The sequence below is a fragment of the Poeciliopsis prolifica genome, unplaced genomic scaffold (assembly GCF_027474105.1).
Source record: "Poeciliopsis prolifica strain line A6 unplaced genomic scaffold, Auburn_PproV2 SCAFFOLD004, whole genome shotgun sequence".
NCBI lineage: Eukaryota > Metazoa > Chordata > Actinopteri > Cyprinodontiformes > Poeciliidae > Poeciliopsis > Poeciliopsis prolifica.
Genome location: NW_026562379.1, coordinates 10,674,108 through 10,696,839, shown reverse-complemented (window position 1 = coordinate 10,696,839; position 22,732 = coordinate 10,674,108). Strand labels below are relative to the sequence as shown.

General features: G+C 35.7%; 3 protein-coding genes and 1 long non-coding RNA gene across 5 annotated transcripts; 2 read left to right on the top strand and 2 right to left on the bottom strand.

Annotated features, from left to right (window-relative positions):
* Positions 1-140: 140 nt before the first annotated feature.
* poldip2 (polymerase (DNA-directed), delta interacting protein 2) lies at positions 141-12,883 on the bottom strand. 2 transcript variants are annotated; one of them, XM_055028511.1, is made up of 11 exons: positions 12,657-12,883; positions 8,566-8,647; positions 8,202-8,299; positions 8,022-8,121; positions 7,218-7,293; positions 5,856-5,963; positions 4,889-5,025; positions 3,952-3,978; positions 3,753-3,878; positions 2,726-2,805; positions 141-1,762 (listed from the first exon to the last, which is right to left on the bottom strand). In XM_055028511.1, exons 1-11 carry the CDS (start codon positions 12,839-12,841, stop codon positions 1,648-1,650), a joined length of 1,134 nt encoding a protein of 377 aa, XP_054884486.1. In that variant the 5' UTR covers positions 12,842-12,883; the 3' UTR covers positions 141-1,647. The 2 variants fall into 2 exon arrangements, with proteins under 2 accessions (XP_054884486.1, XP_054884487.1); XM_055028512.1 differs by having other exon boundaries at positions 8,566-8,641.
* Positions 8,670-11,111, top strand: LOC129359115 (uncharacterized). The gene is made up of 2 exons (XR_008605872.1): positions 8,670-8,965; positions 10,140-11,111. It is a non-coding gene; the product is annotated as an uncharacterized LOC129359115 (long non-coding RNA).
* Positions 12,884-13,305: 422 nt separating the features above from the next.
* Positions 13,306-17,723, top strand: tmem199 (transmembrane protein 199). Its single transcript, XM_055028517.1, has 6 exons — positions 13,306-14,053; positions 14,139-14,212; positions 14,954-15,043; positions 15,137-15,179; positions 15,271-15,383; positions 16,539-17,723. The coding sequence occupies exons 1-6, from the start codon at positions 13,870-13,872 to the stop codon at positions 16,632-16,634; spliced, it is 600 nt and encodes a 199-aa protein (XP_054884492.1). The 5' UTR covers positions 13,306-13,869; the 3' UTR covers positions 16,635-17,723.
* Positions 17,724-18,919: 1,196 nt separating this feature from the next.
* Positions 18,920-22,133, bottom strand: sebox (SEBOX homeobox). The gene is made up of 3 exons (XM_055028513.1): positions 22,021-22,133; positions 20,637-20,842; positions 18,920-20,357 (listed from the first exon to the last, which is right to left on the bottom strand). The coding sequence occupies exons 1-3, from the start codon at positions 22,115-22,117 to the stop codon at positions 19,659-19,661; spliced, it is 1,002 nt and encodes a 333-aa protein (XP_054884488.1). The 5' UTR covers positions 22,118-22,133; the 3' UTR covers positions 18,920-19,658.
* Positions 22,134-22,732: the final 599 nt, after the last annotated feature.

The window sequence follows — 22,732 nt, the reverse complement described above, 5'->3', positions numbered from 1 at the left end:
ACAATAAAACTACTTCAAGCAAAAGTTCAACATTTACAATTCATTTGTTTTATCCTTTAAACTGAAAACCTTATCATTTTATCCTTATTTTCTACACGAGAAGCCTAATCAGAGAAAACAAATAACTCACTACAGATCCAGACATTTTTGAAAAGGTTTATTTCCTTTACTTTTAATTACATCTCTATTTACAGTATGTCAAACATCAAAGTTGCTTCAAATCGCTCACTAAAGCAGCAATGTTAGCTTCTATTTTCACTTTAAGGGGGAAGTGTTAGACTCATCTCTCGTTCCCTCTCAAAGTTAAAATCAGCTAAAGACATCCATCAAATGGTAAACATGTCTCTTAAAACACAAAAGTTCAAACCTGCCCCCTCCCATACGCTGCTTCTCACAATTTTGCGATTCTGTTATTCCAAGACTATAAATCCCAGCCTTGAGCAGGAGAGGGGTTACATTTGGCTGTCAATGCACACAGTGGACTCAACAGTAGAGCTTGATAACACTAAATCACAGTGGACAGCTTCATTTTTCTAATTTAATGATAATAAAAACCTTCCGGCCCTATGCTGTCCAACAGATAGTGTTTAGATCAGCCCACTTCAAATTTGTACAAACTATTACAGCTAAATATTTCTTCTGTAGTGTGTCTAATGTTAGACAAACAAGAAGGAGAGAATAGAATAGCTGTGAGCAGAAACCTCACCAGGATTCCTGTGGAAACTAAAAAAAAAGAGAGGACCTACCAAAGGCACGTAAAGGCAGCAACAACAGTTGCAATACAATTCATCTAATGGCTGTTGTTAGAAACTTGAAGCCACATTTTAACTCCAATGTCAACTAATAGAAATCAAAACAATCCGGAATATAACTAATGTTTTTAAAGGAACTAACATGGCTGTGCAACACAATCCCTGTCGGTCGTTGCACTGTGTGAAAGTTACTAGAAAATATTAAACATGTACTTTGAGTTCAATTACTAGAAGTTACTGTAACTGTAAAACTGTAATGATGGGTTTCTGCTGGTACAAGAATGACAGATCAAGTTAGGATTGCATGCAGTGCATGTCATTATTTTTATGCTTGTTTAGTAGGAAATAATGATGTCCACTGTGCTTCACTGTTGTGTCACTCTTACATGACTCCAAACCAGGTAGTCTGATGCTTATAAAGCAGGGGGAGAATGAAAGAGCCCAAGTAAAATAAATGTTATAAACCCCAAACAGACGACAGCATAGAGATGAACAGTTTTCAGCTGGCAAATAAGAAATAACTTACTGGTTCAATTTGAGTCCTTCTCCATTTTCTCAAACCAGAAGCTCAGCAGGGAATCCTCCCACTTGCAAATAGTCGGGTCAGTGTTTCAGTAATTGCCCGTCAGAACCAAATCTGCAGTAATTCTACATTTGACTCAAATGTCTGTGTCTCAAGAATGCACAGAACAGCAGAGTGAATTTCCACACTGTCATTTTATCGATCCCACTCTGCTGCTGGGTGCAGCCTGATGGCCAGAGTTTGGATTATGTCAACACTCCTAAAGTCTCTTTTTGACTGAAATTGGCTGAATGCTGAGACAGGGCCGCAGAGGTAAGGACAACTGCAGAGATGACCCAGCCGGGAACTGGCGTGGTGGCCAGCCAGTGCCAGTTAGAATGTGTAGCCAGCAGGGGGCGCTTTGTCATCTTTGTTGCTCTCCAGAGAGAAGGGAGGAATCCTGACGTCAAAGTGGGAGCCGTCGGTTCTCTCAATACGAAACGTTCCCCTGGAGAAAAACATTTGTTTGTAACACATTTATAGACAATCTATAATTCTGGTCAGACACATGGAAACAATTAGTGCTAATGACATGAATGATACATTACTCTTGTTGTTAGCTCATATTTTATTAGCCTATTTAAAAGTGTCAAATTGCTTTTTAAGTTTCTGTGTTTGTCATTTTGTTTAATTAAAACATGAATCTCTTTAAAAGAGATCGTGGATCTGCATAGAAGCAGCTTTCAACTTCTGTGCACCACAAACCTGGAATAAATTTCCTGAAAACTGCAAAACAGCTGAAACACTGAGTTCCTTCAGATCTCAGTGTTTCAGCTGCTTCTGAAACAATATAAATGAAACATTGATAAATATTCTGATGTGCAATAAAGCAAACAGACAAAATGTTATATTTATATTGTTGACTGTGTTCCATAATTGCATTTTTGTGTTTTTACAATGTAAAACAAACTATTGAAATGTGCTAAAACTTGATTGATAGACTGGCCTTTATTGAACCTGTGTATTTCCTGTTAGTAGAGAGACAGGAGAACTGGAATACATGCAGCAAACAACCTGAGGACTACAATCTCTGACTGCAGAGCAGTAGTTTTTTAAACAGATAAACTGCATTGAGTTTACATTTCTTCCAAACTGTTCAAATACATAAATATCCCTTCTGATATTTGGATAAATGTCTTTTAGTAAGTTGCAACTCAACCTCTCAATAAGCTGTTGGCACCATTCTGGTTGGACATATAACCAATCAACCCATCAAAACCAGGACAGATCATCTAAAGAAGATGGTTTTTGTGGCATGGACTCAGCTTTTAAAACTGGGCCTTGTGCCAAACTTCATTTTCTTTCATCTGAACGTTTAGGTCAGATGGTTGAAACTTGAAAACAAACAGGACAATGAATGTGTATGTATATGCTGGGATTGCATATGCAGCGTGTGAAGCAGCGTTCTCACCACATATGACCACTGGGAGCTTGTAGAGACACATGGCTGCTGTACTGGAAGGCTGGCTGCTCTTTAGATAACACAGGCTCCTGTAAGCACAAACACAGAAACACTGTAAACAGGAAACGATGAAGACGCACAGACACACACACACATGCTTTATTTTTATCCATGGTAAATAATAGCTGTACAATAAGAGGTTCAGAATAAAAAAAAAATAAAAAAAACAAAAAAAAAATGCTGACGTTAAATAATTTCTTTATTCTGATCTTGAAGAAAATAAAAGTGGTAACAGTTAACAGGTTAACCTCTGGGTCTGAACTGAACGCTCCCACTTGGTCTAAACACATTTTAATCATCAAAATTACACGAAACTATGATTTGAAATATTTCACTATGTGATGAATCTATATACAAGCTTCACCTTCTGAAATAAGTGATAAAAAAAAACACTGATCTTTTTCTAAATGTTCTAATTTTTGATTTTGGCTGTATGAAGACAGCCCTGTTTTTAAACTACTGTTTGCAGAACATGAGCTTCCTGTTAAATGGCTGTTAGCGCAGATACAACAGTTAATATTCGCCCTAATGTCAACTTTCACTTTTTATAGTTTAACCATGTGATTGGAACTGAGCACATTACCACATTGTTTGCAATGTAAAAATATTAGCCCAATAGCTAAATTTCATCATTAGTCCTAAGATGGCACAAAAAACAAAAACACAAAATTCACAGATCAGTGCTTCGCCATAAAACGGTCTGTGTATAATATTCTGCATGAGAAGCAGTAGAAAACTAAAAGTAATGAGTGTTTATTTTATATTTTTGTGTCAGCTTATGACTCAGAATAAACATAAATAAATGTCATAACATTTTTATACCTGCATTACCAATGTGGTTTCTTATTTAATCAGCTGCAGAAAGGCCGTAATTATTGGTTTTCTCTTCATTTGGACATTGTTTTGCTTTTAAAGAGACCTCACGATCAGAAAAACCTACCCCTTCAAAATAAAAGCATGCTGCTCTGATACTCACCCTGCCTACGACGCCTCGGCCCCGGACCGTCTCAAGGGTTCCCGACAGGCTGAAGATCCTCCAGTGCCTCTCTCTCAGCTGAACCACCTCACTACCCAGATTCTCCAGGCGGATACAGTAGCGCCACTGCAGGAAGGCAACACATGTTCAAACTGTTCGCTGGAAGCTGTCATCGTTTCCAACACTGCATGTAACTCACCCAGTACACATGGGAGTTCTGGGCCTCCTAAGAACCAGAAAAACAAATTATTACATTTTCAGTAGAAAGAAAACAACACATGAGCTCCTCTGGGATGTCGCCATGTTTCTTTGTGATTGCTAAGGCATAAAATTACTGATGTTGTGGCACTGTTTTCAAAACGTTGTGGTCAAAGTTGCACATTTTTTGCCAAAGTTTACAAAGCCAATATTTAAAGTATAAGTACCATTTTCAGGTACATTATTGAAATAGATGCCTTAAGTCCCGAGAAGGAGTTAAAATGCAAGAGAATGAACTGAATGTGTCAAACTGAAGGCCTGGGGGCCAAATCTGGCCCAAAATAGCTTTTTACATGTCTCTAGACTCTAGAAAGTTTCACAAATAGATCCTTGAAGATAAGAGTTGTGTGTTTTAATATTATTTCATCAATTTAAACAAAGCAGTTTTCATTTATACACTGCATAACTACATTTGTATGAAAAAATGTGAAACACTATTTAACTTTAATTACTCACTGAATGCAGAAACAACTTTTCATTAATATATTAAGAGCATCTTAAAGGGTCGTATAAATACTTTCTGCCACAACTGGCTCTTTTAAAACATTCATAATTTTGATCAGGTCCAAAATGAAACTGAGTTTGCCAAAAAAAGGGGGAAAGGGTAAATGCTACATGTTTTCATCTTGCAGCTTTGGTTTTCAAGAGATGTGAAACAGGAAGTTAAATTACAAACGGGATATGAAGCTTGGTCGAAATTCAGTCGAGTTGATCAGAAAAGAAGGAAATACAGAAAACACTGCAGTCAGATTAGCAGAGAAGTCACAATGACTGGTGAAAATTGTAAGATTAGTGAACGATGAGTTTGACTTAAGAATTGCGATCGCAACACCTTGGTGAGACTGACATACTGAGGAACTCTAAGAAGATGAACCCACCCTCATTCCCATGTAGAAGGGGATAACGGTGACCCTGATGTTTTCTGTGGTCTCCCTGTGGACGTCAGACAGCTCCAACCAGGGGTGGTTCTTCTCCTGCCAGGCCTTCAGGGTGTCTCTGGGTGTAAATGGGGGAGCTATGGTGTGAAGACAACGACAATAACACAGACTTACCGTTAATTTATTGAAAAGGATTTTAGTTTATAACACCTAAATGCACAGATTCTAAATCCACAGTCACTAAAACTAACATGGAGGTGGCCATCAGTTTTCTAGAGCAGGAATCTACAAAAAGAGCCATTTTGCCTTCAGTCCAGCTCAATAAAACTCACTTATGATTGCAAATGTTACACAATCTTTTGAAATAAAATCAGCTTATAATTTCTGATAAATACCTACTGTAGAAAATGTGCTCTCATGCTTAAAGAACCATCATTTCATTTCTAAGTTTAGCTCTTAAAACTAAAACAGATTAAAATTGTATGCAATAAAGTGGGTGGACACATTTTATTAGAATATTTGTAGAAAATCTTATGAAACTGAAGTTTCTATATTTTTACCTGATTTCTAATATCAAAGTCAAAATTTTAAAAGCTGATTCTGAAGAAGCACATAATTTTCAACCTCCTGACAAAAAACAAACATATAAAAATATTACTGATTGTTTTGGAGTCATTCAACTTATTCAAATCACTGCAATTATTTTATTTTAAAAATCTGAAAAACTGCTAAAACCTGTATTTGTTATTCCATCTTTACTTAAGTACAGTAGTTAGTTGTTTATTTTCTTTTGTCAAATTTATGATGAGCCACTGTGGAAGGTCCAAAGATCCCTGTTACAGCGAAAAAATCTTTACATCTGCTTCTCTTTTCTGATTCAACTCAAAGCTGTCGCAGTGATTTAGCATTCAGTGTGAACATGAGAGAAGTCTGATGCTGAAAGCAGAAGAACACAGAGAGTGTTTACATTTTGTCGGGTTGTACATGAGGAAGCGCTCAAACAGTTCGTGCTGGATTGGGACCTGCTCTGCTGAGTTGTAAGGCAGGATGTCTTCATGGCTCACATAGTCCAGACCTGGAGGAGAAACAAACACATGACAGCAACATATAACGATATGAAGCCTGAACTTCTTAGCTCCATTTAAACATGCATGTAAATTAAAACAAATCAGATTCAGCCCAACTTCACTTTCCTAAAAATACGGGCTCTGATTTATTATTCAACTCTAGCATGAAAACTCTGGACATAAGAGTTTTTATGACGCCTCTGAATTTCCACTCAAATTTCTATATATCATTAGGCTTGTTGCAATAAACACTAAATCACTTAATTGCATGGTAGTTTAAAGCAAGCTCAATAATTTGTGTCACCATAATTTATCATTTTCCACTTCCTTCCAAAAAGTGGATGACAAAATGATTCAGTCTGGTGTTTCGGTCTCATCTAGACCATTTAAGGACTATTTCGTTTACAGAGACTCGTAATTCCTTTTTTTTTTTTTCCCCGTTTTTGTTTATTTATTTTGGATATTTAACGTCTTCTGGTTCAGCGTAAAATTTTTGATTCGTTAGAATTTAAAGTATGTTGATCTTTAAGAATGTCTTCTTGCATTATTATGTCATCACGTTGCTTGAAAACAACAATATTATCATTTATCGCAGTAATTTCTGGGATAATTTATCATCTAGCAAAATTTGTTATTCCGACAGGTCCAGATATCATAGAACATTCTGGGCTTTTGAGTAATAACTTTTAAACCGCTTCAATATCAGTCTTCTTATCTATATTTTCCTGAAAAAAAAGAAAAACACAATGCTAATTTTGCAAAGTTCATCTGAACTTATTTAGACCATTTTTGTTTCAAAATCTGTAACTTCTGGTCAAATAAGGACTGAATTATCCTATATCAAATATTGATTATTTAAAGCAGTTTATGATCTTTGATATCTTTATTTTTGTTGACCAGACCTAATCCAAGGACCACAGTCTAAGGACCAGAGTTTATCTTTACCTAATATATTGGCGAAACAGGGATTAAAATGGTTTGCCTTTTAAATTACAATTTTTTTTTTATTAATATTCAGCAAGTCAAAACCAAAATAAAACATATACAAATATTAAATGAAATGTGCAAGTTGGCAAATTACAGGAAATGATGTCAAAAGAACAGTATTTACAAGGTGCTAAAAGAATTTAGTTGTTTTGTTGAAGAAATAATTGAACAGTTTATACATATAAAAACAAATTCTGCCTTTTTCAACCCTGTTTAAAACATTTTTTTTTAGAAATGTGCAAGTAAGATCCTTGAGTGTCAGTATTGCTGGTTACCTGGGATGGCGTACAACGCTCTGCTGTCGTCATGGTTGGCCAGAAATGTCACTGCCTCAGTCTGAGACCTCTGAGACTGTCAAACACAGAACAAATTCATAACTACACACTTTGAAAAAGACCTGCAACAATTACATAAAATCTAACGCACACCATCTTGTCACAGCTACAAACATGAAGCTCTGACTCATCTAATGTGGTTTAGCTTTCAAAACAATAAGAAAAAGCATTTAAATAATGGTTATTAATTTAAAGTTAATCACTGATCAGTACATATTAGTAATCAAAAAACAGCTTACTGAATCTATTGAAATGCGTAAGAATATCTATTTTAACTGACGACCATCATTTGCCCAAACATCTTCTAGCTGTAAATTTATCAATCAGATTCTGCATCTAAACAGCAGTAAGACAGGCATCAACATTATTAATGTTCTTATGTATAGTTAAAGTTAATTTACATTATGTGTTAAGAATTTAATGATGCACTGAATGCATGTGGAGGAAATCCTTAGTGTTTTAACCTGAAGCAAGATCTGTTCTTTTAGGTTTAAGAGCTGAAAGAAGTACCTCTAGATCATTATTTAAATGTAGATCAACAAAGCATATTTATTTAAATTCACTAAAAAAAAACAATTTTCCTTGACAATATTATAATTAATTGTCTTAGAGAAATGAACTAAACAATGTTTGCTGTCTTTACCCAGAACAATCTGACATTTCCAGTTTGGATTCAATATTCTTCAAAACACTAAGTTTTACTTAAGCAGCAGCTTCAGACTGAACAAAGTGGCTACTACTTACTATGTGAGGGCAGTCCCTGGTGTCAATGAGGACCTGGTAGTAGGTGTGAGTCTTCCCCTTCACCTCCTTCGAGCCGTGGGCTCCGGGTGGCTCGGGTTTGCTACAGGAGAAAATATTATTTCCATAACGTCTCAAACAAAGCTACTAAACTTTAAGAGCAAGTCTGAGATGCGGGGTTACCTATCAGACACTGGAGGGGTGATGTCCCGGTCATAGAGGCGGGCGTGCCACGGAAACAAAACAATGCCTCTGTAGCCAAATACACTGTGGAGAAATAGCTGAGAAGACAACAACAATAAGGAAAGAGAAAATAGATCAATCCCTGAGACACAGCATAGATTAGATGGGATTACATTTGCAAAAACAAAACTGACAAGATTTATTTATAAAAAATGTGTTTGAAGTGTAATGAAGAGATCACCTTTGCACTTTAGACTTTTTGCACATGAATAACAACGTGTACACAAGTTTTAACTATTTAACACTGAAAATGGCTGCCACGTCAAGCTACGAGCTCTGCTGGAGGATCATCAGAAAGCCTTACCTGTCCTGTTTCATATTTCCCATGCTGCTTCACTGCTTCAAACACACCAACAGGCTCCAAAATCTTTCCTTCAGGCCTGTTCCTGCCAAAATGCAGGCAACACAGTTAAACACACAAATACACACAAACACGCAGCTAGGAGTCAGTTGGTATTAACCACAAAACACAAGGTGTGGTAAAAACAACCACTGATTCGTAAAGAAAAAGGCCCAATCCCAACTCCAGCCCAACACCAGAGTGTTTGTCTTCAAAACACAAGACTGGACCAGCGATGATGACGGTAACAGCTGGTCACTTTGAGTGAATAACACTCACACTTGTGAAAGCTAATCTTCACAGCACAGATGAAGGGGCGGATTAATGATGGGGATATATGGACGAGAGGATTTAATATCACACAGTGAGTTGGTTTCAGGTTTTGGCTTTTGACTATTGCAAAAACAATCACCACAAGGTAACTGGATTTTGCTGTGAGAAATATGGTTATAAAAACGAGCCAAGCTCCAAACCAAGGATTTTAATCTTAAATGAAAGCATAAACATGAAATACTGCTGGAAAACATGTTAAGATGTATTACTATTTGAAGAGGACTAGAACAAAAAAAGGAAGTATAAAACGACCTGGGTAGGTGGAAGCACTGAAACAATTAATAGAATACATTTTTATGAATTATTAAAGTAATTAATCTAGTAACCAGTTAATTGTTAACAGGAGTATACAGACTAAAAAATGACATTTGCTGAAAGAACAACATACGGTATTTATACAGAAATTTAACCAAAGCTGTAGAAAATTAATTTAGCATTTCAAATTTTTAAAAAAAGGATTTTTTGTCTGTAAATATGTTCAAACTAGAACTCCTAAAATGGCAGTTTTAGTTTCAAATCCTGTAAAAAATCTTCTAAGCATATTTGCTATCCAATTTTGTATCTGTTAATCCAAAAATAATCAACACTGTATTGATTTTAAGATCAGCAGAAAGGGCTGAACTTTTCACATGTTGATAATAGAAGTTTTGAAAACTTTGTCCACATATAATAAAGTTTGTTGTAATGTAATAAAATGTGTGTTTCTATGCATTTGTTGAATCCGGTCTTAGCCCTGGGAGCCGCAAACATCCTTTTGCTATATTTAAGTTTCTCTAGGCTAAAGGTCAGCTGCTAAACCTTTTAGTGACGTGCAAAAGTAAACAACTGCTATTTATTGCATGTCAACAATAACCAATGAAATCCAGCAAATCTTTGTACTTTGAAACAAGAAAAGACGTTTTCTTATAAGACAGTTTAAAATTTAACAACAATTAACGGATCCAATAACTGATGCAAAATGTGCTGGAATGAACTGATGCACTGAAACACATCCCATCTTTTAAATAACAAATGCCACAACACTAACCCCACCTTGTAAGCTAACAAAAATATGACAGCAGTAAACGGTAACTAAAAACTGGAGAATTGTTGCTATTGCATGACTTTGTGTTTTTGTGTTTATGATGTAAAGCACTTTGAAATGCCTTGCTGCTGAAATGTGCTATACAAATAAAATTTGATTTGATTTTTTGATTTGATTGCAGAATCAGCGGGAGCTCAAGCCCACCCACATCTACTGGTGATGTTTAAAGTTAACAGGATCCCTCTTCGTCCGATTCCGAGAATCGTTTCTGGCTACGTCGACTCTGACTTTTCTGAAAAAACACCAACTTCCTGAAACTAGCAAGTCACAACTGCAGCTCTGAGCTCCCAAAAGCAGCGCCAACCCCATCAAAACATGTTCAGGAAGCAAAACGGTCAAAGTCAAAATGAGTGTGCAACGTTTCTATTAATAGCTAGTAAGCCTAGATCACATGACCGGATTAAGAGGGGCAAAAGACACAAAAATGTGCTGCGTCCCAGTTTGTTAGGATAGCTTCATGTGTTCTCTGGTCAACACAATACAAACAAGATAAAAGTTCAAGTTAAAACACTGACTATAGCTGATAACAGCAGTTCCCACTGTGGAGCAGTTTTTACATAAGTAAGCAACATTATTCTGACTTTTAAAGGCAATTTTGTTTTAAAATAATATGAACAGGGTCAAGAACATTAATCTCCATTTCAACAGCTCAACATTTCCTTTACCCCTCTTACTAAAATTTCTTCAATGCAAAATATTCCTTTTTGTAGGGAAACCTCAAACTGAAATCTGATCTTGAGAACTTTTGCACAAGCAACCAGACTTCAACATGTTTCATAACAAAGAAAGTCCGTGTTAAATATATGTGGTTTAATTACACAACTCAGAGAGGCAATAGTTTGCTGCATCTTTTCTGCAAATCAGCGCTAATGTTACTTTGAAAGCTTTTACAGCTGTCACAAAGAGGATATCTGATGTGTTGTGAGGATTATCAGAGGATGACAGGATGTCCTCTGTAGTGTAATGTTTGTTTTATTGTTTCTGGAGCTGATTGTCTGATGATGGTCAATTCAGCAGTTAATCCATTCACTTTTTTGCATCCCCAACTTTGTTTTCAAAACATGATATTAAATCACACCCTGTTCCGATTAAATTGGCTTTTATCTCTCAATTTGTGACAGATGATGGATTATAGTCCTGATTAAAACAAAACAACAGAGCGACAATCTCAGCATAGATATGGTTTCCTTATCGTTCACAATTAGTAGATTATAGAAAAATACTTTTAATGTTCCACGACAAACTGATGCCTTTTGCATTTGATAAAAACAGAATAATCTGCAAAGGTACTACAGTACTCCGCAGTACATTCATTAATTTTTAACAGGTTTTGCACACATATAATGTTGTGTATGAACACAAATGTTTCCAGAGAGCCATTAGGTGTTTTATAAGGTGCAATCTTTAGTTTTCTTGTACTGGCGTAGTGAAGAAAACGTCTGCATATCCTAACAAGCATTTAATGTTAGACAACTTGAGTTGTATTATTAACAAATATAGTCAGTGCTGGCGACTGACTATATTTGATATTTCAGAGGTATTTAAGTCAGTTGTTTATCTTTCCAATCACTCTTAACATTCTCAGTTTTGCCTGGATTTGCCAGAAAGCACAAGCCTCAACAAGGGAAAATCCTAACAAACATTAAAAGACACTTCACTGGTATTTGTGAAATCATAATGGAAACATTGGCTAGTCAGAATTTACTAGAAAATACGTTGCAAGGGAAGCAGAGATTTAAATTAATCTCAACAAGGTAGCAATTATGGTTGCTACTTTGTTTCTTTTTAAAATACATAATTGCTAACGTATTTAAAAACAAACACACAAAAACAAGCATAATCAAAATACAAAAGGCATTGTTTACATGTCTAAAACAGTTTTCACCCCTTTACAATTAACTGGCCTTTACTAAATAGATTCAGGATATTATTAAGGCTCTAGAAAAGCTTCTTAGAGGCTAAGCTAATCAAGTGCCCACTGACGACATTGTCTCAATGTGGAAACGGTGTGTTTGCCAAAGTTAAACAGAGAAGCAACTAACTGACTTAAACGTTTTGAAAGTAAATATGCAACAATAACACTTTGGAAAGCAGACTGAAAGTTTGCACAACTGTAATAGTGACACAACTGTAATAGTGACTTATTATAATCATATTAAACGTGTTTTGTTGTTTTCTGATAGGAAAACAGCAGTGGATTTGCAATCCGGACTCCACTTAACAATTACGTTTAACAGAGTGTATCTGCAGCTTTTAAAAAATATTTTTAGACTGCATTCAACTCACAACTTTTCTATAGAAGATGAGTTCATAAAATATCGATGGAGAGTTGTTCATGTTATCCAGCATTCAATGATTTTACTCAGCAGACTGGAGGCGCTCGGATCAGGCAGTTGTTGCTCAACCCATGCTGGCTGCTAGGCTAGCTAGCATGAACTGGAAGATGAGCAGATTTCTCGTTTTCTAACACAGAATATCATCCCTTATAGTACCTCCAGCGTACATAATATCCAGAAGTCTGCTCTGCGAGAATCACCAAAGCTTTGCTTTTCCGGGGCTAAATAAGTAAGCTTGACGGACCTAGTTACCTAGCCTCTCGTGTGTGTTAGCTTTGACAGAAGGACGCTGTGTCTCTTACCGTGACGACATGAACCTCTTTTGTTGAACACCGCCAAGCAGCCCGCAGGCTCGGCATTGTAACCGTGGCTTATACACCTCAAAGCTGCTGTTAATGTCGGTGACACTCAGTATTCTATGGGAGTGTTTTCTGCTGTATTTGCTGACACCGCTAAGCAACCCTCTACGTAGTGCACAGGCGGCCATCTTTCCTTTCAGCCTGAGCGATCGTACGAGCACACAAACCGGGATGCTGCCTTCACGGAATGTTGATAGTGGCAGTAACGAGATTCTGGCCGTTAAACTCTGCATTCCACATATTTTGTATTATTGTTTTGATGATTGATGAAGTTATAAATGGTTCATGTTGATACACTGAAGAAAAACTGGCTGGCTTGTATGAATTTACACAACTATGCAGAAACTTGTCAGACAGGAGTATCGGGCAAACGAGCAAAACACGAATGCACCAACAATGTTAACGTGTAACGGAACGAACTAAATTCGTGGTGATAAAAAAGTATTTCTGATATTGTTGCCAACACATAGCAAAAAAAAAAAAAAAAGATTTCCAAAACCCAATAAGGTTCGATATTTAATTTTTTTTTTAAAAAAATAGAAATAAAAAAAACTTGTCACCTGGGTCTGAGTGTTGCTGCGTTCCAGTTGTACTCAGAATTTCGAAATTCCGACTTCCAAGCGGGAGAAATAATCTGGAACGCCTTCAGAAGTTATATTTCCCTCGGATAAATTGAGAGTACCTCCTGCTACCCCCAGTTACGGACTTCACGTTTTAATATGGTCGCTTCTCGCATCAGTAGTCGTAAGACGTTTTGGAAACATGATTACTTTACAAAGCCCGAATGTAAGAGTGCGTCTAAAATCAATGTTACATGTGGCATCCACAACTATAAACTGGACTTGTAAGAAGAGGTACTGCAAATGTCTATGGGCATCGCTATGTTGAAATTCCGCTTTGACTGACGTCAAGCCCAGGTTGAAGTTCAGACCTCCGAGGTAACGAGAACGCAACATATGTCACAAGACAAACATGGCCGCGTATATTTTTATAACATCGAGCTCCTAGTATTCGTTAAAAGCCTATATTGAATGACCTCAATTATCAATACAAACTGCGCGTTCCGAGTCACTTTGGGCGTAATTCAGAACAGGACTGGGGATTTACACAGCTGTGTCGTTTAGCGGCAGTCTTCTTAGTCTTTACTAGAATTATTATGGCATCTTCATTTGTTGTTGGAGACAAATTTAGAAGTCGGGTGACAAAGTTGCTGGGAACCCCGGACTCATCCCTGCCTGAAGGACTTAAACAAGAACTGATGGAGATCCTGAAAAAACCACAGCCAACAGTCCTGCCTTTCAGCACAGCAAGGAAACTGAAGAAACACCTTCAGGATAAAGGTGAACGAAAGCACGACTGTGGTGCTCAGTAATAATATTACGTCTTTTAGTGGACATGAAGTAACTCTTTGTGGTATTTTTTAAGGCCATCCTTTCTATCTTCATCAATTACTGGAAGATGGCTCACTGCACCTGCCTGAAGTCGTGAAACCTCCCAGAGTAAGAGCATTACTCTACATAACAATAACTACACCTTCCCAACACTACATAATTAACATTTGTTGGAATATTATTCAGTATTTTTTGTATGTTATGGGTTCAAGACCTCACATTGATGACAGATGTAGCAGTGGCTAACATGCAGCTCATATTCCACATCTTAAACCAATACCATTTTAACACCTGCCTTTCAAAAGTAAGACCATGCACGTCTCAATGGGTCTAACAAGATGATTAAAGGTACAGAAAAAATAATTACATTGAAATAAGTGACATTAAAACATAGGCTTTTGTATTGCATACATTTCATTTCTAAGAACCAATAAAATAAGTAAAATGACTAATTGTGGCATAGCTGCAGGAGGTTCTTCAAGCCTAACTTGCCAATTCTGTATCTTTTTTATTATTATTTTGTAAGTCACTAATATTGGGGTGACTATTGTAAACCACAACATTGGTTTCAGTCACCAAGAATAAAGTCCTGAGGAGCTCCATGTTTGATCTTTGTTTGCTCATATTTACAGTTTTCCACAAAATATCTTCAGCTTGGCAAATAAAATTAAACTGTTTCACCACAGCATCAATAAATCCTAACTACTTTTCAGTGCATTATAATCAACTGTATCAAATGTAGCAATAAAATCCAGCAAGATTTAAATTAAAGCAGAGAGATTTTAATTAAAAACTAGTCTCATTATTGGCTTAATGAAATTAAAGTTTGACTTTTGGTTCTTCTTTCAGAATCCTGAGTTAGTGGCACGTCTTGAGAAGATCAAAGCAAAACTGGCTAATGAGGAATACAACAGGATGACGCGTAATGTCAACACTCAGGTGAATGTTAAAACTGTATGAATGAGAAAACATAATGCTGAACTAAACCTGCGTCCATGTTCTCATCAGTAATATTTCTGTTTTTATTGTTAGGAAATTAACCGAAATGGGACACTTGCAGATTTTGGTCACCAAGGTCAGTGTGTGACAACTTCTTTCTTTTTTCATGTTGGTAACAAGCTTTAAACTGTGTGACGTGAACTGCTTTTATTCCCTTTTCTCCTCAGTGCGCTCGGTGAAAGCAGTGGTGGTGACTGTTTTCAACTTCCTGGTGACTTTAGTTGCTGCTTTTGCTTGCTCCTACATGGGAAGCCAGTATTTATTTACTGAAACCGCAGCGGTAAGGGAACATTCAGTCTTGCATGAATTCTAGACTATTCTAGCTATTGCCTTGTTTTTTAATAACAGTGTAGATTTAAAAAAAATCTTAACAAAAAGACAATATTCTGGAAATTGTGGTGTGCATGTTTATTCATTCCCTAATTATATAAATTATTTAGATGATGAATTAATTGGATAAAACATTGACCAATTCTTCAGATTTTTATTCAATCAGTTTTTATACAATAATAGAAATACATTGCGCTATGCACATAAATAAATAATTCAAGGTAAGGTAGTTTTATTTATTTAGCACATTTTTAGCAAAAAGGCAGTTCAAAGTGCTTTACATGGGTTAGAAGAAAAAAACAAGTGAAACAACAAACCAAAAGAGACAAAAAGGTAAAAGTATGAAACTACATATTGGTTCCCCATGTTTAATAAGAATAAGTAGTACATAATTTACAAATTAGTGGGTGTTTCTCTGGATTCTTGTTCTGATAAAAATATAGTTTGGTTCTCTATGTTAGAATGTTAAAGTATATCAAACATACAGTTCTAGAACAAACTTTCTATGTTCTAGATTTGTAAACTAGAAGTAGTTTCTCTAGGTTTCAATTTCTTTTTTAATTAAAAAAAAATATTGCTTAAAATGCAAAAACAGAATTCATTTAGAATTCTGTTTTTCATTTAGTGTAAGCTAAATGAATTCATTTAGTGTAAGCTTTATCATTTCTTTCAAATGATGCATATGGAGCTTTAAAATAATTCTTACATCAACATGTGAAAAAGTAAACCTTTTGCTTGACTGAATGTTAATACAGTATGATGCTAATATGTTGATTTTGCATATTTTTTAGTTCAAACATTTTTTTTACTGATGAACCTGGCAAAAATTGTTTATTATTTTCCTTCAAATTCAAAGTTATTAATTTTTTGTATAGTCTGTCACATTAAATTGAAATAAATTGAAGTTTGTAGATGCGGTTTGACAAATTGTGAAATATTTACATGTGAATAGCTCAATCAGGCCCAACCTTTATACTAATAATTTCCTCTGTTTAACAAATCAATTCAGCTGTATATACCAGAGACTGTTCTATTTTTTTTTTTATTGAGTTAAATTTGTCCCTCACAGGTTTCTGTTAACTATTTTTTGTGTTTTTTTTTTCAGAGGGTGATATCAGCTGTGATTGCTGCTTCTGTAGTTGGACTGGCTGAGCTTTATGTCCTGGTCCGGACCATGGAGGGAGAACTAGGGGAACCATAGCGATTGTAGAAACAAAAAAAAAAAAAAAAAACATACAGATGTTTGAATTTTTGTCTTTTATTAATTTTATTTATTTAAAATCTATTTGTTGAATTTTCTCCAGTCAAACATGTTTCTGATTTTACATTCTTCACTTGTTTGTTATTCCAAACTTTTTGTTTTTCTATTCTGTTGATGTTGTTTTCGTTCAGTTGTTTTCAAATGCAATCATATCTAATACATTTTTTTTATTAAGACTCAATGAAACAAGATGTGATTTTTTTTCCAACTGAAAAAAAAAGTTGAAAATAGATGTAAAGTATTGTATTTTCTTTTATTCAGATTGTTTGGGAATCAACCTAGATGAAAAAGCAACAAAAACAAATCATTAATTAGCTGTAATATAAGATTTTCATACCTCAATGATCAACAATACACATCTAATTTAAAATCTGATCTGATCTCTTCTCCAGATAGGAATTCATGTTTTTGTAAACCACACCACTCTTGTCAAGTTGCGATGTATCAGTGGATGGATTAAAAGATGTAACCACATCTGGAATACAATGAAGTATCCTCCTAAGATCTGAGATTTGACACCCGGATTAAAGGTTTATTGAAAGATTATTTGGTATTAAAGATGATTATGATATAGAGCGGTCTGTGTCCAGCTCTCCTGTCTGTCATGTTTGCCTCAGTATTATACCCCTCTCATGTAATATTTCAAAACTTAAATCCATGCCAAATTACTCGGCCTGTAAGCTGATAGACCTTGAGCTCTGGCTTTAATTTAGTTCTTATTTTTCTCTTTTTTTTTTCATTTCCTCTTGTTCATCTAAACCACCTGATTCTTAGAATACAGAGAGTTATGGAAAATATTTTGATATAGGAAAATAATTATTCCTGTCATCGTATCTTACCCCAAGTAATCATTTTAATCGGTATTACTTTGGAAGGATAATACTCATGGGTCACAGCAGTTAAACATGTCACGCAGGAAAACACAAGCCTACATCTGGGAGGACAAAACTTCACTTAAGGTTCACTTGAAGGTGGATCAAATGGTTTTATATGTTCTAAATTTACAAATAAATATTTAGAATAAACAGATTTATGTTTGTTTTCTGCTTGTCGCTTTTAATCAGACCACCTCCACATTTAAAGACAGCAAAGATGTATTTTTAAAAATCCCAAGATGAGGGTATGTTTTTGTTTTTGGATTAGTTTAATGTTACCTAAACTTTTTTTAAGTTCCTGTTTATTGTGGATGATTGATGAGAATTTTTTTTTTTTTTCATAAAGTTAAATTTCCCATTTAATTAATCTGGCATTTTATTGATGTTCAGAAGTATATATATAAAAAAACAGTCTTGAGTTATTATGTAAATTAGTTTTGGTTTAAGGCTTTTTTTTCCAGCTGAAAATAATTTTAAAATCTTCATGTTTTCATTAGCTACATTATTTTAAGCCATTATACATTTTACTGTGTACTATTATATACTGAGCTTAAAACAGGTTAAGCAGTTACAGATTCATCAGCTACACCAACAGGACATTCAAGCAGAATAATGTTATTCAAATAATATAAGTGTTACTGAGCTATAAACAATGTGTAAATTGTACATATTTATTTTTCTCTTCATCTTGAGCTGTTGGCACAAAATTAATTAAGTTTTGACAAAAAGGATTAAAGATGTTTTATGTTTTCTGACATGTTTGAAATAAATCTCTTCTGATCCAATCTAATTTAATGCAAAGGTTAGAAAATTCTATCCAACGTTTTTTAGTTGGATAGAAACAAAAACACTGGTGTGCTGTAAGACTAATATTTGTCAGATTTTAACATGAGGTGTGTTGCTTTTGACATCTTATACTTTATGTTAACAGACATATTTCACATGAAATTATTCACTGACTCTACAAAAGCTAAACTCAGCTTTCCAAAAGTAAAATAACACTGGCTAGTCAGTTAGCTAGTTAGCTAACTAGCGGGCTAGCTAGTTAGCTAATTAGCAGGTTAGCTAGCTGGCTTATTCGTCAAATAATAACCAAACAGTTAACCAAAAATAGTCAAGTTGTTAGCCTGTTAGTTAGCCAGGTAGCGAACTAACTCAAACCCGACTTAATAAAGCTAGGGTTTACTTTGTCACAAACAAAATAACCAATCTCTGTACTGTGGTTGACTTGGTCTGATGCGAAATGTAGCTCATTTATCTGAACATTTAATGCTTCATCCATGCTATACGCAGGAATTCTGGAGTCAAAGAAGTTCAAACCTGGTTTAATAAATTACTACATGTGTAAAACTAAAAATACTTCAGACAAACATTATTACGATGGAGGCGAGGGACATTGCCTTCATTTTTTATATTGATTACAAAACAGCATGACAACCTGACAGACAACAACAGCAGCACTATTTAACAGTCTGGTATAAAATCAGCAGGCAAGAAGGACAGAAACAAAAACAAGCTTGGCGGTTTTAGATTATATTAATAATCTATTACTATTTCTATAGTAATAGATTGTTCTGTCGATTAATCAGATTAAAAATATTTAACCACTTCAGTCTTTTAAAAGCAATTTTAGAAATACTACATGAAAAGATAGAATAAACATGAATCCATCAATTGTTTAAATAAAAAAATAAACATTTTATTGCCTAAAATATAATAAAACAAGTGTATTTTCATTTATTGCATACTTGATCGTTTGTAGCAAAGGATGCATCCGCACCTGAAAAATATTTCTGCTTTACTTAAAATCCTTACAGTGTAGAGCTGATCTAATAATTAGATACCAGATGGATTTTTTTATACAGAATTTGAACCCAGTGAAGCTGTGCCACTCGATGAGTTTAGGGTATTCATATACAAAGGTGGGAGTTTTTTTTTTTGCAAAATGTGTATATTTTTTGTACAGTTTTGGCTTAATATCTGTGTTGCTCTTTCAGCAAAATTTCCCTTTTTAATTCTGTATACTCCAGTTAATGATTAATCAATTACTAAATTGGACAGGAATGGGTCCAAATATGTTCATTGGTCATCAAAACTCAAGAAAATTGGTCACAATGGCGGCATTGTAGATGAGATCTGAGATGTAGCCCATGGAAGTCTGAGGTCCTATTTGTGGATGATGATGATGTTGATGGCGGTGCCCTTGACCTTGTGTGACCTCCCAGTACATTGGTTGAGGGTGTGAAGGGACAACCTGGTCTACTGAGCTGTGTCCTCCAGCTCCTGTGTTGCCTCCATACATGTGCTGATGGGTCAGAGGTGGAGCCAGGCTCTGAGTTTTGAAGTTCGTAAACGCCTGGTACGAGCATGTGGAGGGATGGTGATGACTCTGCCTGCTGATTGGCTGCGGAAATGAGCCAGTAATGAAACTGCTGAATCTCGAGCCCAGTTGCTGCTCTTCATCCCAGCGGTGACTGTCTTGCATTTTGGAGCAGCTCTGGAGCAGCTTCGGCTGGGGATGCTGAGGAAGAGACGGACATGAAGGAGGCGTGGACGATGCCTGGTTGCTATAAATCTGGATCCAGTCTGAGTAAAGCGGAGGCACCTCCTCACAGGAGTGGCTCTGATCCTGCCTGAATATATCTGCCAGGCTGGTTGTGGCTGGGCAAGTGGAGGCCCCATGTCCAGCAGAGGACTCCAGGAAACCCCGACCTCCCCAGTCAGACTTGGTGGGTCTGCTGAGTCTGCCTGTTTTGATACTTCTGGCTCTTCTGTTTTGAAACCAGACCTGGTAGAGAGAAAATGAGGCTGATCATGGTCTCTGTCTGTCAATGTTTGGATCTAACAGGCATTTCAAAAGGAACTGGGTTAACTTTAAATTGGACTTTATGAGCTTTTCTACAGTTGAATATAAATGTGTCCTCACAAAACTAAAAGAATTAAGTGAGATAAATGTAAATAAATCCATAACATAACCTACAGCTCAAATAGACTTTTTAGCCTGTAATGACCGTTTTAGCTCCTCACTAAAGGCTACAATTTGTTAAAGTTGGAGACTGAATCCTACCTGTATCTTGCTTTCTGGCAGGTGTGTGTGTGCAGCCAGCCTCTCCCTGAGGGTGATGTCCGGGTACGGAGTCACAGCGAAGGCCTGCTCCAGCTCAGACAGCTGGGCGCGACTAAATATGGTCCTCTTCCTTTTCCTTTGGCCCTCCGTCAAAGCCGGGCATCTGTCTGGCTCCTGAGAGGACGCAGTGCTCTCACTCCGACCATCTTAGGGCAACAAATTACACAGAAAACTGATAAAAATAAATGCACTACAATATTAAAAATATATGTTAGAAAAAAAGGGAAAGAATGGAGAACTGTTTTAGTGTAGGAAAGATTTCTATAGAAGACATAACTCAAAGTCTGTACAAAGAGAATTTATGACATTTAAAAATGTATTTATTACAATTTTTTAACTGTAAAATTAAAAATTTTACAGTTTTTTAATAATAAAAGAACTGTAAAAGTTTTTAATAATAAAAAATAATCATAAATGGGCTAAATTTATTTGGTGCTTTTCTATTCACACCAACTCTATGTTGCACAGATTCATACACTGACACATCATCAGAAAACTTGTGGCTAAGTGCCTGGAAGCACCTAGGACAATTAATCAGGTTAAATAGTAATTAACCTGAGCTAACTTGAGTAATTAACCTGATGAATGAAAAAGTAGTCAATTAATTATTTACTGGAATATACAGGCACAAAAAAGGCTATTGACTGAATAAAAAAAAACTCATTAAATTCAGAGCAGTTATTGAGTTAAAATTGTTCAAACTATACACACATTTTACAAAAGCTTCTTTCTTCGTAAATATGTTCACTCAGATCTGTCTAAAAATAATAATTCCCTACCATATATTGATGTTAAATCAAGCAGAAACAACTGAGCTTTTCACATGGTGACATTAGAAGGTTTGTTTATCTGCAGATTCAGCCTTTTTATAAAACAAACTTCCAGAAACCTGCAAAACAGCCAAAATGTTGAGTTCCTTTAAATCAAGATTAAAAACCACGTTTGTGTTGCCTTTGATTAAAAACAACTGAAACATTGATTATATTTTTGATAATAATTATTCCTGATGATTCTAATGACAGCATTTCACAAAGTAAGCTTTAGTGGTGAAACCAAAACTCTCCAGAATTACCTATTTGTTTATCCATTTAATTGTCAGAATACTCAATTATGAAAATATTTATTAGTTACAACCATATAAGCACCTACTTCTTCTCACTGAGCCACATCTAACCATTATTATTATTGTTAATAGTAGTAGTAACAATATTTCATTTTTTTATTTTTATTTAAAAATGTCTGCAACTGCAGATGATCAACGTTGACGGTTTTGTTGCAGGAATCTAACTGTGGTCAGCAGACTACAAGCATCATCTCCTCTCACCTTTGCAGGCCTCCTGTTCTCCAAACAGCATCTTCAGATCTACCTTCTGCTGGTTCTGCTTGATCAGAGGGAACTCAGCGTCCAAAAACACGGCCATCGCTTCTTCACCCGCTCAGAGATGCAAACTTCTGCTGCGCTGCATCCGCAGAGGCTGACGATGAGGAGGAGTCGGGAGCTTGTTATATCCTGCTCCAGATTATACGGGACTCTTCAGATGAAGGTGTTCCACGGACCTCGATAATCCTCACTTACTGACAGGCAGGTTTTCATGTCACATCAAGATGTCTTCAGCTGTTTACATTACATTTACGCAGCTCTTCAGCTTTGTTCAACAAACTAACATCAGGAAAATCAATTAAAAGAATGGATGTTTTTAAACTCAATATTATTCCCTTTTTGTTGACCAAAAAATTCAGTTTGATGCTAAAAATAAAAATCTTTATTTTTACCAAATGTTGAATATTTTTCTCCAAGTAGGTCATGGGGTTTTTTAATCTAGTAAACTCTGAACACCCCCATTTCCCCACAAACAACTCCCAGATTAAGACTCCTGATAATCTTTGGGATCAACATGACATCATGCCATCATTTATGTATACCTCATTTCAGAGTATATGTCAAGTATCTTTACATTCTTAAGATCTTTGAACTTGATTGAGGCACATTTAAATTGACTATGCAGTTTTTATCTTTAGATTCCAGTGTGATACAA

Excerpts from the sequence above, each read along its gene's own strand:
- tmem199 (XM_055028517.1), top strand. The coding sequence starts at position 13,870 with ATGGCATCTTCATTTGTTGTTGGAGACAAATTTAGAAGTCGGGTGACA. Across the intron at positions 14,054-14,138 it reads GAAACACCTTCAGGATAAAG|GCCATCCTTTCTATCTTCAT; the intron begins GTGAACGAAAGC and ends GTATTTTTTAAG. Across the intron at positions 15,044-15,136 it reads CGCGTAATGTCAACACTCAG|GAAATTAACCGAAATGGGAC; the intron begins GTGAATGTTAAA and ends TTTTATTGTTAG.
- poldip2 (XM_055028511.1), bottom strand. The coding sequence starts at position 12,841 with ATGGCCGCCTGTGCACTACGTAGAGGGTTGCTTAGCGGTGTCAGCAAA. Across the intron at positions 5,026-5,855 it reads CATGTACAACCCGACAAAAT|CTCCCCCATTTACACCCAGA; the intron begins GTAAACACTCTC and ends TTCACACCATAG. Across the intron at positions 3,879-3,951 it reads AGAACTCCCATGTGTACTGG|TGGCGCTACTGTATCCGCCT; the intron begins GTGAGTTACATG and ends GCCTTCCTGCAG.
- sebox (XM_055028513.1), bottom strand. The coding sequence starts at position 22,117 with ATGGCCGTGTTTTTGGACGCTGAGTTCCCTCTGATCAAGCAGAACCAG. Across the intron at positions 20,843-22,020 it reads AGAACAGGAGGCCTGCAAAG|ATGGTCGGAGTGAGAGCACT; the intron begins GTGAGAGGAGAT and ends TGTTGCCCTAAG. Across the intron at positions 20,358-20,636 it reads TGCCAGAAAGCAAGATACAG|GTCTGGTTTCAAAACAGAAG; the intron begins GTAGGATTCAGT and ends TCTCTCTACCAG.